General features: G+C 42.7%; 1 protein-coding gene across 1 annotated transcript in view; it reads right to left on the bottom strand.

The window, feature by feature from the left end:
• The window catches only part of DNAH11 (dynein axonemal heavy chain 11), a 361565-nt gene that overhangs the window by 117899 nt on the left and 226963 nt on the right, over positions 1–16703 (bottom strand). The window contains exons 53-55 of the mRNA XM_088457375.1: positions 12970–13093; positions 11883–12025; positions 8688–8849 (exon numbers count right to left, since the gene is read on the bottom strand). Of these exons, the coding sequence (XP_088313501.1) occupies positions 8688–8849; positions 11883–12025; positions 12970–13093 (429 nt within the window). The remainder of the gene's footprint in view (positions 1–8687; positions 8850–11882; positions 12026–12969; positions 13094–16703) is intronic.

The following is a 16703-nucleotide window of genomic DNA, read 5'->3' on the forward strand; positions in this document are numbered from 1 at the left end:
TGAATAGACATAGATGGGAGAATGGGGAAGAGAGACAATAGGGGGAGATGGGAGGAATGGGGGGGAGAATAGGCAGAGATGGGAGGAATAGGGGAAGAGAGACAATAGGCAGAGATGGGAGGAATAGGGGAAGAGAGACAATAGGGGGAGATGGGAGGGATGGGGAAGAGAGACAATAGGGGGAGATGGGAGGAATGGGGGGGAGAATAGGCAGAGATGGGAGGAATAGGGAAAGAGAGACAATAGGGGAGATGGGAGGGATAGGGGGTGAGAGAGGGAGAGAATAGGCCAATATGGGAGGAATAGGGGAAGAGAGACAATAGGGGGAGATGGGAGGAATGGGGAAGAGAGACAATAGGGGGAGATGGGAGGAATGGGAGGGAGAATAGGCAGAGACGGGAGGAATAGGGGAAGAGAAACAATAGCGAGAGATGGGAGTTGTAGGGGAAGAGAGACAATCGGGGGAGATGGGAGGAATGGGGAAGAGAGACAATAGGGGGAGATGGGAGGAATGGGGGGGAGAATAGGCAGAGACGGGAGGAATAGGGGAAGAGAAACAATAGGGAGAGATGGGAGTTATATGGGAAGAGAGACAATAGGGGGAGATGGGAGGAATGGGGGGGAGAGAGGGAGAGAATAGGCAGACGGGAGGAATAGGTGAAGAGAGACAATAGGGGGAGACGGAAGGAATAGGTGAAGAGAAACAATAGGGGGAGATGGGAGTTATAGGGGAAGAGAGACAATAGGGGGAGATGGGAGGAATAGGGGGGGAGAGAGGGAGGGAATAGGCAGTGACGGGAGGAATATGGGGGAGAGAGGGAGGGAATAGGCAGTGACGGGAGGAATAGGGGGGGAGAGAGGGAGGCAATAGGCAGATACGGGAGGAATAGGTGAAGCAATACATGTTGGTAGCTGCTCAATCACTTCAGTAATATCACTGAAGTGAATGAGCAGCTACCAACATGTATTGCTGTACTGAGAGGCATAGATGGGACCAGCGTTTGGAGGGCATGCTGGTTCTTTTAGTGCCATTAGGAGGACTTAGGGGTGACTCCAATGTAAGCTGGCTCTCAATTCAGGTATATTATTATGTGCCGTTATCATGTGGGCCTTATATTGGGCAATTATATGACCCAAATTGGATATAGTTACCAGTTTTGGGGATGGGTTTGGGGTGCGGTGCCCACCGGGGTTGGTGTGGCTGGGCTGCTCTGGGGGTGGCACACTTTAACACATTATTTAGCACTTTAACACCTTCAAATTATATTTTTTTCTCTTAGTATATATATGTACATATTTATATTATATATATATATATAATTTTTTTTTTTATTATTATTATTCTTTTCTTAGCATTTTAAGTACACCTTTCACCTATGTATCACTTATTAACACATATTAACACTTAAGTCTTTCACTGGTGTGCTACCCTGGGGTGGCAGACCTTTGCCGGCTTTTTTTGGGTTGTGCACCCTGGACCCAGACCAAGTGATAGGGACCTCCAGTATCAGAGACGCCGTGACGTGGCCCAGAGGCTTAGCCATATTTTTGCAAATATATGCAACTGAGATCTCTGAATTATCTACCATCATGTAGCTTTTCAAATCTTATTGCTGATTTAATTCTGAATGCTGGGGATTACTTTTTGTTGTTTCTAGTAAGGAATAGGTGAAGAGAGACAATAGGGGGAGATGGGAGTAATAGGGGAAGAGAGACAATTGGGGGAGATGGGAGGAATGGGGGGAGGAGAGGAAGAGAATAGGCAGAGATGGGGGGATAGGTGAATAGAGACAATAGGGGGAAGAGAGAGAGGGAAAGAATAGAGATAGATGTGAGGATTAGGGTGAGAGAGAATATGGGGAGATTGGAGGAATAAGGGGAGAGACTACTAGAGAAATGGGGGAGAGAGACAAAGAGAATAGGAAGAGATGTGAGGAATAAGGGTACCCTCCCTCCTCTTTTGCCATGGGCCTTGTCAAAAATGATCCTCCTAACAATAGGTCACTCCCTTTTTCCCATTGAAATCCTTCCTTCTATCTCTTCTAGTAATATATACAACCCCAAACTTTTTGTTTTAGGGGTCCTAAATTGGAGTGGCCTTACCTAAAATTGGTACGGTTGGGTATATATGAAGTTTAGTGTAAGCTGTCTCTTAATTAAGTCACAGTATGACTGTGTGATATTGTAATTTATATACTATATAGAACTTACATAAGAATAAATGCAGTTTATACTCATATTGCTAACTGAATAGAAGTGTATGTATAAATCAGGATTTTCTATTTGCTATTTACACACAGAGCATGGATAAACACCTCCCTCATACACTGACAGGGGGCTGCTGCCCTGGATCATAGTGTATTTCAGACTTTGGCGAACAAGTGGTGATAAGGAGAAAAAAACGAGTAAAAGTGCTGTGATTTAATCATACACATACATAATGATACTACATCTATATTCTAAAAGCTACGTAATAAACTGAGATGGGAAATTTAAATTGCACTTATGTGTTTTTATACTTTCAGAGATTAACTAAACTGTGCCCAATAAAACAGCACTGTGGATTTAATTATCACATAGCAGGTTCTGGCAAACCATACATACATGGAATTATAGTAATCTTGATAATGATCAAAAATAGCAGCTATTCCACATAAAATTCATCTTCAGCTGAGTTCTAAGTTACAGGTGCCTAACAAATACTGTGCAACACTACATAAACTTGAAACTATTATATTTAAAAAATATATATTTTAAACTAACAATCATAAAAATAAAATTACACAGGGAAAGTTCTTTTTGAACTTACATTGAAGACAGATTGACAACAAAGTTTGTTACTTTTTTGAAAAAATATACAGTGACAAAAAGTTTTAAGTGCATTTTATTTTAATTTTAGTTAGTCTTGGTCTGTGTTTCAACTTTTTAAATAATTCCTTTTACCTAACAAATTTGCACAGAGATCAAACAAAGTTATTAATTGAGTGTCAAAAACCGACCCACTCAATAGAAGTTTTTTCTGTCACAATCTTGACTGTTACAGAAGAAGTGGATGGATTACCACATAATGATGGCAAGGGGTGTAAGTTTTTGCACCTTCTTATTGGACAATCTGGAGGGGACATTGCTAGGTGAGGAAACTGTTGTAGAATGTCTTTTCCCCATCTCATATTTACACATAATCGTAGGTGCCAGTGATAGAGCTGCTGCCTTTTTGGGAAAGCAGGCACATTTAAAGGCATATAACTCTGCCAATGGAAAAGTAACACTGAATTGTGCAAACAGAACAATATAATAAATGAATATAAAGTTATTCTCATGATATTTGAATGAGTGCGTATTTGGGGAGAAAATGTTCCAATGAACGAAGGGGTGTTCCGACAGTAATAGTAGGAAAGACATTAAAACAACATTTTTGCTTTTTCTGCTATATCATTCCCACCTGAGACTGCAATGCCGCAAAGGGTTACACCGAAAATTGCATAGAACACGTCCCAGTATGGGAGAGCGCACCTATATACTGTATGTACTAGGCAGACAAATGGGCACATGTGTGGATAACTAATACTAGGTACAAACTTGAATGATATATTGTTCGATCTAGCGACGGACGATATATCGTTCTATCATTGGTGGGTGTTTATACCCGACATCTCTGTGAACGACACAGTTTATAGACATATCTGATCGCCCTGCAGCACAGCCAATGACAATATATCCAGCAGAAATACCGTTTCATCTGGCTGTCTGGATGGCCGACCCTCCAACCTCCCGATATGTCGCCCACAGAAGTAATTGAATTTGATGTCACAAGTGGGTGGGTATATTCAAATGACTCTACTGGACACACACATCGGGTGAGCGATTGGTAAGTGTGTATGCACTTACCAATCTTTAGATAGGTCGGCCTGGTGTGTACCCAGCTTGTTGCACATTTTCATATTTTTCCGTTTGTAAATGAGCTTTCAGAGCCCAAAGTTACATGTTACATCTGTTCTGCCTCTTTGTTTGGTCATGTGTTTAGTCGCTGGGCCTCATTTATAAAATAACAAAACAGATGAAATGGTGGAAAAACCCTCTTTGGAGGTGCTACTGGCCTAGATCTCCGGGAAAGAGCATTTTAAGCGGTGAGTAAGCATACAGAGCAGTGCAAACATTTTATTTAAGTTTGCTGAGTGAGAGCATTAAAACGAGGTGTCCTCATACATCTGGCTTCATTACGCCACGCAGCGCGACTTGCCTGACGTGAGTGAGCCGCCAGGTCCTGTGTGCGTAAGGTGTTTTTTGGAATCACAATGTAACACTTGTATATCTGTGTGCACCTGAGTTTGTAAATGAACCACAACAGAACTTGGAATGAAAAAAGCTGTGGCTGCTATATTCTAGTACTTTGCAGACTGTCGCACACAGATATGCAAATGTTGCATATTACATTAATCAGCACAGTCTGCTGGGGTGTCCTACTTACACGGCATTGCGACATAGATGCATTTTCTGCAAAAAAGACGCCTGACGCTAGCAGAATCTCATGGGACCTGGCGTGCAGAGAGGGGCTTTTTGGTGCAACTGCAGCAAAGATGTGTAAGGACCCATCTGTATAAAGGATTTAAAGCTCTAAGTGCACAAAAGTGTCACATGTCAAAAACACAGTGCTAATTTCCCCTCACACTCACAACTGATTTAAGTCATAAAGCAGTATTTCAGATTACAAGAAAAAAAAACTTTCCTGCAATGAAAGGTCGGTAACTAAAGTGATAAGCAGTTGGACTTTGTTATGATGTTCACACTATTCCACAATGCATCACTAAAGGTTCCTCTATCTCTCTGGAATCTGGACACCAAGGCACACTTAGCTTGCAGAGGTGACCCCCCCTGACAGCAGGGAGTAAGGTATGCTGCTTGCATTCTCCATGCATTCTAAGTACTTAGATGCCAAGGAATATATAGCAAATCATCCAAAACGACCTGGATTGCGATGAACGGGCGTCGTATTGCTGCACGGTAACGCCAGGTCACACTCAGCCAATCGCACACGTGAGTTGTTACGGCGCTACCATTGGGAGGTACTGGATTATCCTCCCTACAGCCCTGACCTGGCACTGAGTGGTTTCCATCTCTTTGGACCATTGAAGAAGCACCTGGGTGAAGTTCAGCAAACCGTCATGTCCTGGCTTCAGGCGCTTAAACTGATCTCTTCCAGGATAGATGCCTTTGTATACCGTTGGAACAAATGCTTAGACAAGTATGAGGAAAAATAATCTGTACCAAGGCAATGCTATTTATTATATGTACACAGTATGTACGGGTTGAATAAACTTACGTAATGAGAGGTCTTGTTACCTTATTTATTGAACCACCCTTGTATGTATACTGTAAGAATGAATTTACATCAATGCATTTACCGGTTACTTTTCTTCTTTAAATTCTAAAACTGTCTGAAATTATGTTGCAATAAACAAAGAATAAAAACTCTAATTAGTACTGTATGTGTGTGTGTGTATTGCTTTTGAGTAATCAGAAATATATCCAGGGATGACCTTATAATGAGGCAGACTGAATTACAGACAGAAAATATTATTTTGAGTTGTAGGCAGTTAAAACAAAGGGAATCAATTTGATATATCCCTATTACTGTTAATACCACACTGGTAGATATGACGTAGCTCCCAATTGTTGCTAACTTGGAGGGACTGAGCATCTTTTGGATACAAATACTGAATCATCCTATATCCCTGATCTGATGTGGAAACAGTTCTCCACTAGTTATGAAAGTGACTCCAGGATATACAGGGCCCACCCTACTGTATATACTAGTACTGTATGTGATTCAGTAAAAACAAATTATACATAATAAAAGTGTTTTTTTTTTTTTTTTAAAAGGAATAGACAGGTATACGTTCAGAAGGTCAACACGATAATGTCAACATAACGTCTGCGTATCGACATCCAAAATGTCGACACCCGCATTTTACTGATTTTAGGCTTAGGCTGTGTTTAAGGTTAGTTAACATGTGTATCATGGTCGACATGCCAACTGTCGACATTATGGCAAGGGTAACATTATGTGACCTCCCATCCATGTCAACATTGTGGATGTCGACTTTCTGAACATGATGACATTCTGGTGTCGACATTCTGTTCCACACCTGATGGACATACTATTGAGCACATGTAAAAAAAAACAGGGATATGAAGATTATAGTTGGCAGTATAACTTTTAATATGCTATGCATTAATTTCCTTGTTGCTATTAGTAGTCCCTACTGTACTTTCCCAGGATAATTCCAGGTTTAGGGATCATAAATTGGTGAGGTCTAACCTACAACTGGTGGTAACTAACTCACAGTACTGTACAGTATGACTGTGATAACGTACAGCCTTTGCCTTTCTGCAAACGAGGTGCCGAAATAGTGTCTGTAAAGGTCCCCATACATCTTTGATGGATCGTCGCGATGTTGCGATGGGATCGGAAATGCCGTACGACGGAAATGCCGACCGGCAGCCATCGATGTTCCACGTTCCGTTGCTGGATCACTGAAATTCAACTTGTTAAATTTCACTGATCTGCCAATCACGGTCATTTATTGATCGTGATCGGCATATCTGTGACATCCAACATGTTGGATTTCCGCGATCCTGCAATGCCGGGTTGCAGGATCGCTACATCGCGACGATCCGTCGCAGATGTATTGGGGCCTTAAGTCTACAGTGCCAGGTGCGCTAAAGAGACCCAGATAGCTCTGCCTTGTCTCGTTATCTGAATGTATTATTTGTCTGATGCTTCTCATCATCTTCACATAATGTAATGGAACGTAACACGTTATACTTGCATGAATGGACCAACTACACTGGAAAACAATCCCCTGATGCAGCATTGTCAGAGGTGAGCACTGCACTATATCCCACTTCTTACTATTAAACTAATATAATCCAAATCATAGGATATTAAATCAAATTCTTCAGAAGAAATACACTAAATTGATTAACTTACCAATTACAACTGTGCCAAAATGTCTCTCCATGCTCGTTGAAAGGTTGGCGCTAACCCATTATAATGTGAAAGTGAATAACGGCATAAAGTGCTGCCAAGTCCAACATTTAGAGTTTAACATTTAAGGGTATATTTAATAAAGTGCAAGTTTTTAGAAGTGGAGATGTTGCCCATAGCAACCAATCAGATTCTACTTAACATTTATCTAGCACCTTCTAGAAGATAATAGCTAGAATCTGATTGGTTGCTATGGGCAACATCTCTAGTTCTAAAAACCAGCACTTTAGTAAATATACCTCTAAGTACAGAAAATTAAATTCCAATCAATTTTATTACTGATAAACTAGTGCTACTTTCAATAACAATAGGCCAACGCATTGTATTTGTGATTACAAAATGATTATGGTATTTCTTATTAGCAATATGGCTTTTCACCTGAGAATAGGTCCAGCCAGGGCTTGTACAGAGGAACACTTGTTGCACACCCTTAGTACATTTCACGTGAGCTAAACAATGAATGCCGCATAACCGGCACGTGGAACTTGGAATTGTCCAGTGCTTTTCATTATAACCCCAACCAGCAATTCTTTGGAATACACCATTTTTTTGTTCAAATCTGAATAATGACAATTTGTGTATAAGTCACACATTAACATCACCAGTGTAGACCAAGGCCATCTAATAACAGGAGAACAATGCAATTGAGTAATTCTGTGTCTTATGCTGCCCATCCACTTAACGATGCGGGGGACAACGGCACCATTACGATACCGTTGTCTCCTTTGGGGGGCAGAACTGCATACACTGAACGTTCAGACGTTCAGTGTATGTAGATCAATCATCCCCGAACATGGCAACCTGACGGCGGTCGTCAGGTTGACTGTCATGTTCGGGCGATGATTGATGTTAAAAACGACCAGCGAGCGTGTGCATCGCTGGTGATTTTTAACCTTTTACTGCCCAATTTGCGGGCGATTACCAAGCAATGGAGCGATGACGACCGTCGTTATCGCTCCATCGCTAGGTTTAATCGCCTAGTGGATGTGCAGCTTAAAGGAGCGTACACATTAGATGATATGCTCCCTGAGCGATATCGTCTAGTGTTTCCCCGGCAGGGTGTGCTCAATGTCGTTCATGACATTGAGCACAACCGCTGAACGATATCGTTCAGCGCCGGGCTCTCTCCCCCATTCCCCAACATGCAGCAACCTGACAATATCGTCAGGTTGGCCTGCATGTTTACCCGATGAACGATAATGACGACCCTCGGGAACGCGCCTCGTCGTTATCGTTCATCGTTTTGGTGTTAAAAATGGGCGATAAAGTGGACGACTGAACAATAACGATATCGTTATCATTCAGTCATCCACTTTAATCGCCCAGTGTGTACGCACCTTTAGGCTTTTTAAAGACATCACATTTGTTGGGGTCATTTTTCTCCTAGGGATAAATGATCTCTATTCCAGGTGCTCAGGAAACGGGTGCACAAATAACGCATACGTAAACCATCCTTTAATCTTCAAATATCTTTAAATCGAAATCTCTACATTGAAATCTTGCAAACACTGTATTATAATAATAGCTGATCTGATAGTGCTGTGCTAGGTGACATTTTAAATCCAGCTCCCAAGGAAATGTCTTAGATCCTCTCTGTGAGCGAATCGTATTCTGTGCCTGACTACCTAACATGCCTTACCTCAATTCCCTCCATGTCTTCAATGAACCTCCTGCTGACAGACTGCAAGGCCTCCTGTGGCCACTCATGGAACCAGTCAATAGAAGTGCAGTTAACTATGGCTGGGAATTTCCGAGCCCGAACACGTAGAGTGGAACCAACCGGAGAGAAGCACAAAATGACCTGGAGTGGAAAGAAGGAGGGGTAATAACTGACGATGACCGGACAATTCTTTTGCGAGAGTGTCACAAAAAGTGCAATTAACAGTATATTACTGCTTATTGCAATGTTTTATACAGTATTAAAATCCTATAATTGTCTCCTACCAAATCAGCTTCAATCAAACACCCAAGTGCTGTATTTATTCTCTCACAGGTAATTAGGGAACCCCAAAGTTTGTAAATTAAAAGTCTACATGATTTAGGCCAGCAAATCCACCTCATAATTCCCCTACAGTGCCAAATACAGTAACGCAGTAACAAATCACCCCTCGAAAGGGAGGTCAAGTGGTATAGTTAAAAAAAAGGGGACTGTTCAGGAAAACACTGGGACACATGGGAGCTGTAAACATGTGGGGGGCACCCCTGTTGTTTCTGGCACTTTTTTTTCTATCAATAAGTAGTTCCATTCTGGCAATCCCCTCCGCTATCCTGTGCTCCTCTCCACTGCAGAGGAGCCAGCCGTCTCCCGGAACAGCTAACAGAAGAACGCTGTCCATGACCTTGGGACAAGACCCAAGGGCAAGGCAAGCAGGTAAGTGTGTTGGAGCTGGAGGGGTGGGTGAGCTGCAAGGTAAGCAGTGAAGGGGGAAGTATATGCTGTGAGGGGGACATTATGTGGTGCTGCGAGGGGGCAATATGTGGTGCTGTGAGGGGGAGATATTGGGTTCAATCCAAATACCCGCAATTTATGGGTGCAAGTAAATGCGGCTACTTATTGTACCACCGAATTAGTGGATTTTTGTTTGCAGCCCCATACGGCTCCGTACAAAAAATATGATATGGCCGAGTGCTGTGAGAGGGTCAGTGAGAGCTATGAGGGGATCAGTGTGATATGGAGTGAGGGAGAAATGAGACAGCTATGGCAGGCCAATCAGGGAGAAATGCAGAGAGGGCTCGATGAGACGGCTATGGAGAGGACAATCAGAAAGCTATGCAAGGGCAATGAGATGACAATGGAGGGGACAATCAGAGCGATATAGAGGGAGGGGCATAGAGAAAGCTATGGAGTGGGACAGTAAAATAGATATATGGGCAGTGAGAGATGTACAGTATGAAGGGGCAGAAAGAGTTATTCAGGGAGGGGGCATTGAGAAAGATCCATGCATTCTAATACTTTATGCTGGCTGGCAGTTGCAGATTCAGGGGGTGGGATCTAAGTTATTTGACACTTTTTAAATGCAGGTATTTATTCCCTTTCTCTTTTCCAGCCGTGTCTGACGTTTTAGACAAGCTCCGACGGAGCTTAAAACACCAGCTGGCACCTGCAGCAAGTTGTCAAGGCAGTAGATACAGGTAGGACATAATTTGTCTTGGCCTTGTTTATTGAATGTACCCCATGCCCCCAGCATGATGATAAAGGAAGGGTGGCTCGCGGGTACAGCATATCCTGTGAGGCCCTGCCCCTAACACCGCTAATCTCCTTCTTCCCTTAACCTGATGCCCCCCTGTCATTTTCTTCTAGATCCGCCAGAGGCTGCAGACATAACCATTCTGAAAATTAACCATAGCATATTTTTAGTACCACTAACTAGAACTATCATATAATGTCTCTCTTGGGAGATGTAACTCTTAGGTATTATATTCATATTGACATTAATTGACAAAGTTGGTTTTGCTTTTAAAAGATTGAAGCTATAAATTCCGAGGCTACATCAACACATTTGGACACTGCAAAACTGGTATGCTACTACATTTGGCCATAGGATGTATAGTATATCTGACAGCCAAAAAACGATTCTAGGATCCACATTCTAGGATTCTAGGTGCTGCATTCCTTTCCGGTTGCACCATTTTTCATAAATATCCCCAATGATAGTTATGGCCATAGGGGTAGACATATCAAAGACTGGAGAGAGAAAAAGTACCAATCAATGAGCTCCTGTCATTTTACAGACTGTGTTTGCACAATGACAGGAGCGCATTGGTTGGTACATACTCTCCAAGCTTTGATACATCTCCCCCGTAGTGTGCATGTAGTTAGAATAACATTTAACAGCCATTTCACACTTTGTTTCCAGTAATTATACCCCCAATTTTCGCAATTGTATTAAGAAATACATATAATAGTCATTTGTATTTGTTTAGCTGTTCATTACCAGCATGACATAACCTGTGTATGTAGAACGCCATTTATACACTCCCCTTTCAAACCCAATATAACAGCCTTCTGCCTCCACCAGGCCAAGTCCTTAATGAAATATGTTTATTTTTACATGCCTTTTCCCTATAAGACACAACACCGAGGGGGCTCAATTCTTATTATTGTAGTGGGGTCATTGATTTGCTGGTAAAGGTCATGGAGGTTTAGCAATATCAGAGGCCACAGCTCACAGTGTGCATTTATTATGTTTTCTGCTATGACTGCTATTAACGACAGGCATGAGACACCCATACACCAGCTGCAACAGTTCTTGACAAATTGACCGGTTAATCCTGTATTACTTATAAGACACTGATTCATTAGGCTGATACTTTGCTGGAGACATTTTGATGAATCAGCCACACTGGATGAAGAGACACTTTCTCACTTGAGATAAAATTACCCAGTTTCATAAATCAAGTCAAGATGGTGCAATACGTCACATTGTCATGTGCACACAATAGCAGACATAATGCCCTGACAATATAACTAATGAAGGAATGTGTGTTTAATCCTGTGTGCTGTGATGTTATGTTACAAGCTCTGCAGTAGAGTGTTGTCTGTTTATCTGCAGTGAATGTAAGGAAGTGTACTTTGCTGTATTGAGATAATATCACGGACAGGCAACATGGCAGTTTTTGGCTTATCATGTTTTCACCAATACATTCATACAAGTGTCGTCAGGACCGAACGTGGTACGGTCAAGTTGTATTATTCCTTAATTTTATATTTACAAACAGTAGTATGTGATCAAATGTACAGAAATCATTCTATAGGTTTATAGAAATTCATAGAAGTCATTAACACTTCCTTATGGGATAAGCGATTTTAACAATGAACAAGATCAACTCTTACTTTAAGCTGAAGCCGAACTCTTTCCAGGAAGAACTTCCAACAACCTTCTTTGGAGTCATCCAGTCCAAGACCTCGCACCTCATTACGGATCCCGGATACAATGGTGTCTATCTCTTCTTCACTGAACAGGTCAGGGACCTCTCCTGAAAATAAACATTTATGGTCTCCTTCTATGCTGGGCTGGCTTATATTATATTATGTAAATATATATATATATATATATATATATATATATATCTCGCATCACTTATTTAATGTATATTATCCATTAGTACACAGTGATATATTTTAATGTCAAAGTCAGATTTTATTTGTTCTGTAACTCTATTTATTTTAATGGAGGACACATCATGTACTTCGCTTACAGGGGCCTATTCATGATGTTAATTATCAGAGACCCCGATAATTAACATTCTAACTCGCCACGGAATCCGGAACAATGATCATTGCTCCAGCGCAGTGACAGCTGATGCGAAATCAGCTGTCCCCTCGAACGGCATCCTTTCGGAGCAGTGACGGGACTGCACATGCGTGACCTACAGGTCACCCATGCGCACAAGAGCCCCAACATCCGGTGGAAGGAACCGGACAGGGGCGGAGGAATTCGAAAGGACCCCTCTTCGCGACCCTGGACTCCTTCCCATAGGGAAGGAGTGGGTATCGGGAGCATTCACCATCTGAAGATGGCGAATGCTACCGCACTCAAACGCCGAAAATATTGTATTTTCACAGCTTGATGAATTCTGTCCCCATACTAGTGTATGGGGACAGCAGGCCTTTCTGCAAAAGGAAGGTAAGTAGGAGATACTGTATCTGTGACATCTCCTGCTTTAGCTTTGTGATGAATGGCCCGATAACTTAATTTTTACAATTGCAGGTAAAAATGTTTTAATTTTCACCTGCTTTTGTAAAAATTAAGTGATGATGAATAGGCCCCTAAATATTCTGCTAAGCTTAATGACTGTAAAGATAACTTGCTTATGAGGACTGTTTTTAAGAGTGTCTCCTTTCCTGAAAGTTCGCCATAACCACACACAATTTGTCAATGGAAAAAAAAATCTTTCTAGAAATTTGTTGGAGTAATCACCTGATGCCAACAAGTCATTAATCAGAACGAGAAATCGCTCGTCTGGAACATGGGCATCTGTCAGCAAAAACACTGTGGGCATGTTCTTGGCTCCAGTCCTGATGTACAAGTTGGCAAGATCCACCTGTATGGGAAAGAGGTAATCATTTATACTTGGAGGAAGTGTTGATGCAGGTATGAAACAGAAGGCTCCTCGCTTTGTGCTGTACGGTCCGCCTGCAGTGTCCGTCATTATTGTGACTCACGGAGGGAACCCTGGTTCTACCGTACAGACATGAAAGGAGAGATATCAGGTTTCTCGAAGAATATATAGTAGGGGGCCTGCTATCTGTTATTCTTTATAACAGCTTTAGGCTATGCCAACTACTGTGGAACTACAAGCCTCATCATTCCTTGCTACTGTAATGACTATTTCAGTCATGGGGCATTAACACTGTTACTGAAAATATTTCAGTCAAAAGTTTTGGAATAAAACCTCACCCAATCACCTTTGTTTGGATGGACAGAAAGGGTCTTTCTGATGGAAAATCATCACTGTTGGGATAACTAGATGTTGCCATATACTGTAGTAGGAAATTAACTGAATGCTAAAATTATTGCCAACAAACACTTTGCAAATATGGTAAACCTGGCTTGCCTAAAACCATCAAAAGATATACTTTCCCCTTGTTATCAGTGACGTGCGGTAAGGTAAATGGCCTCGGAGGCACTGGCTGGTATCAGAGCATACTTACAGATATAATGTGGGCATTATACAAAGGTGCAGCGGTATATAGTACTGGAAATTTGGTGTGTTTTGATCAGGGATATGCAGAAAAGGTAGACAGGGGGAGGCAGTGCCTCACCTGCCAATATACTTATTACTCCAGAGTTTTGATTATAAAAATGATTAGAATAATACAAAGAAGATATTTATAATATTTTCTTAAAACTTTTCAAAACTCTGCGTATACTGAAGTATGACAGGAAAGGCTCTGCCTCACATCACTGCTTGTTATATACTATGTTCTTTGTCTTACTAAGGTGTTGCTGTTCTGCCTCTTACTCCTGTATGTCATTATTTTGTTCAGTGTCATATTTAAAGTGATTTCTTTTTAATTTTACTTTTGTACTTTTTGACTAGTAAGGATGTAATAAACACATGAAAAATATTCTGTTGACTGATTTTCTATCTGACAATGCAAAACTTTAAAAGTTACTAAAGAAAAAGTACGACTTCATAATGCATTTAACCACTATCCTCTAGCAAATCCTAGGGTAAGTTATATACAGGTAATTGCTAGATATATCGGAATCTAATGAGCACCTAATGAATGAGATTCTTCCCTGACAGTGGGTCGGACATACAGTATGCAGTCCTCTGTGTACTCCTGATTCCCCCCCCCGGGCGTGTTATACCATACACATTTCACATTTAAAAAGCGTTGTGAGCATTTCTAACACAGTATTTGATTGGACCAGCTCCCCACTGAGCCACGGCGCTTATGCAGGGGTGCCGCGGGTGGATGGTTAGACAGCTCAGCTAGTAAGCTGGTTGGGCCATGTGCTGCCTCTCTAAGAAGCCCACGGCCATTTACACACATACCCGGCCCCATGCTGTGCTGCCGCTGCTGGCTCTCAGTCTCACTGACAGTCACAGTCAGAGCCGTGCGGCTCCGTCCCATCCTACACTTCCTGGACTCCTTTCTTCTCCTGCAGGCTGCACCTCTCAGCGTGACTCCTTGCCTCTGCTTAGGTTAGTGATATTCTGTCACACAGAGGGTGCCTGAAGTTTAAGATAGTGTAGTTGTTATTATTTATTAAAATTTAATATATGTAATTAAATATTTATTTTACCACTACTTTTTTATCATTATGTTCATTTGTTAAACAATGTATACTTAGCACGGGTGTGGAGTGGGTGTACTGCAGGGAATTTAGTCAGGAAACCGGCGATCGAAATGCTGGACGCTGGCTTCCCGACTGTGAATTCCCGGCACGGGACTAATGATAGGCGTCTAACTACTGACGCCTATCATCAGCCCCACGCCGAAATCCCGACGCCCGGCATACCGATCGTAGTTAAGCCGGGCATCGGGAGCGCTTAGCTGGGAGTGGGGTTAGGATTAGGGTACTCCCGGGGGGGACGTAGGGTCAGGCACCCCACCCCCCGGGAGGGTTAGGCTAGAGGAAGGGGGGTTAGGGTCAGGCACCACCGTGGGGGGAGGCTAGAGTTAGGCACTCCCCACCGGAAGGGTTAGGTTTATGGTGCAGGGAGGGGAGGTTAGGTTTAGGCACCCCTGGGGGGAAGTTAGAGATAGGCACTAGGGGGGGAGGTTAGGGTTAGGCACCACTTAGGGATAGAGGGGGGGGGGGAGGGGAGGATTAGGGGTGTTACTTACCTTAGTTGGGATCTTCAGCTGACGGCCTTCTGGCGTTGGTATTTCATCTGGCGGGAATTCATACCGTTTCCGTATTGCAGTCCATGGTAAAGTTATTATTACATGGTTATAGATGTTTTAAATAGAGATAAAGTGCATAAGACTTTCATACTTTTTTTCTTTTGCACTTTATCTTCAGTTAAAATATCTATAATAATGTAATAAGTAGAGATATGGTAAGAACTTACCCTTGTTATCTCTTTTTCTTTCGAGGTCCATAGGGTCCACAGGGTGACCTTAGGGGGTATAGGTGATGCAGAGTCATCCGGGCACCTTACGCAGTAAATTCTTCTCCCAGGATGCAACGGGTCTCCCTCTATACCCCGCCCCTGGGCCGGAGGCTCCTTAGTTACGTAGCAAGCCAAAGGCTGGAGGAGGATAAAAGAGGGAGAAGAAAGTCTGGAACACACTACAATCAGATTCTCATACAGAAAGAGATGGAAAACAGGTGACCAGAGCGATGCCCAACTGAACCACAGGTGCGTCAGGGCGGGTGCCCTGTGGACCCTATGGACCTCCTGTGCAGAAAGGAGAATCCGCCGCCCGAAGGAAGTATCCTGAGTGGCAAAGGTATCAAAACAGTAATACCTCAAAAAGGTCTGGATAGAAGACCACGTGGCCGCCTTACAAAGCTGTAAAGCCGAGGCACCATGACGAACTGCCCACAAAGGGCCCACAGACCGAGTAGAATGATCAGTAACAGAGGGCGGGACTGGAAGGCCCTTATGAATGTAAGCCTCAGAGATCGTCATACGAAGCCATCTAGCCAAAGTTTGTTTATTGGCCGGCATCCTCTCTTGTGGAAACCATAAAGTAAAGTACAAACAAAGAGTTTGATTTCCGGAGAGAACTGGTACAATCCACATAAATCTTGAGGGCACATACCACATCCAATGAGGCCTCCCCTGATGAGAGGTCTGGGGTGTTAAAGGCCGGCACAATAATTTCCTCATTATTGTGGAAACTAGAGACCACCTTAGGAAGGAACCCAGGGCAAGTTTGAAGCACTGCCCTGTCCCTGTGAAAAACTAGAAATGGGGAACGACAAGAGAGACCCCAAATCGAAAACTCTTCGGGCAGAAGCAATAGCCAGAAGAAAAACAGTCTTGGCAGTAAGCCATTTGAGGTCCACTGAGCCCAGAGGTTCTGGGGGGCCCTAAGGACAACGGCCAAATCCCAAGGCGCTACAGGAGGGAAAAAGGGAGGCTGGATACGAAGGACCCCTTGCAGAAAAGTGCGGATGACAGGAAGAGGAGCAATGTGGGTGAGAACCTAGGATCCAGTGATCACCAAGCAGTATGGTTTAGTATAAAG

Source organism: Taudactylus pleione, unplaced genomic scaffold (genome assembly GCF_031769625.1).
Source record: "Taudactylus pleione unplaced genomic scaffold, aTauple2 ptg000758l, whole genome shotgun sequence".
NCBI lineage: Eukaryota > Metazoa > Chordata > Amphibia > Anura > Myobatrachidae > Taudactylus > Taudactylus pleione.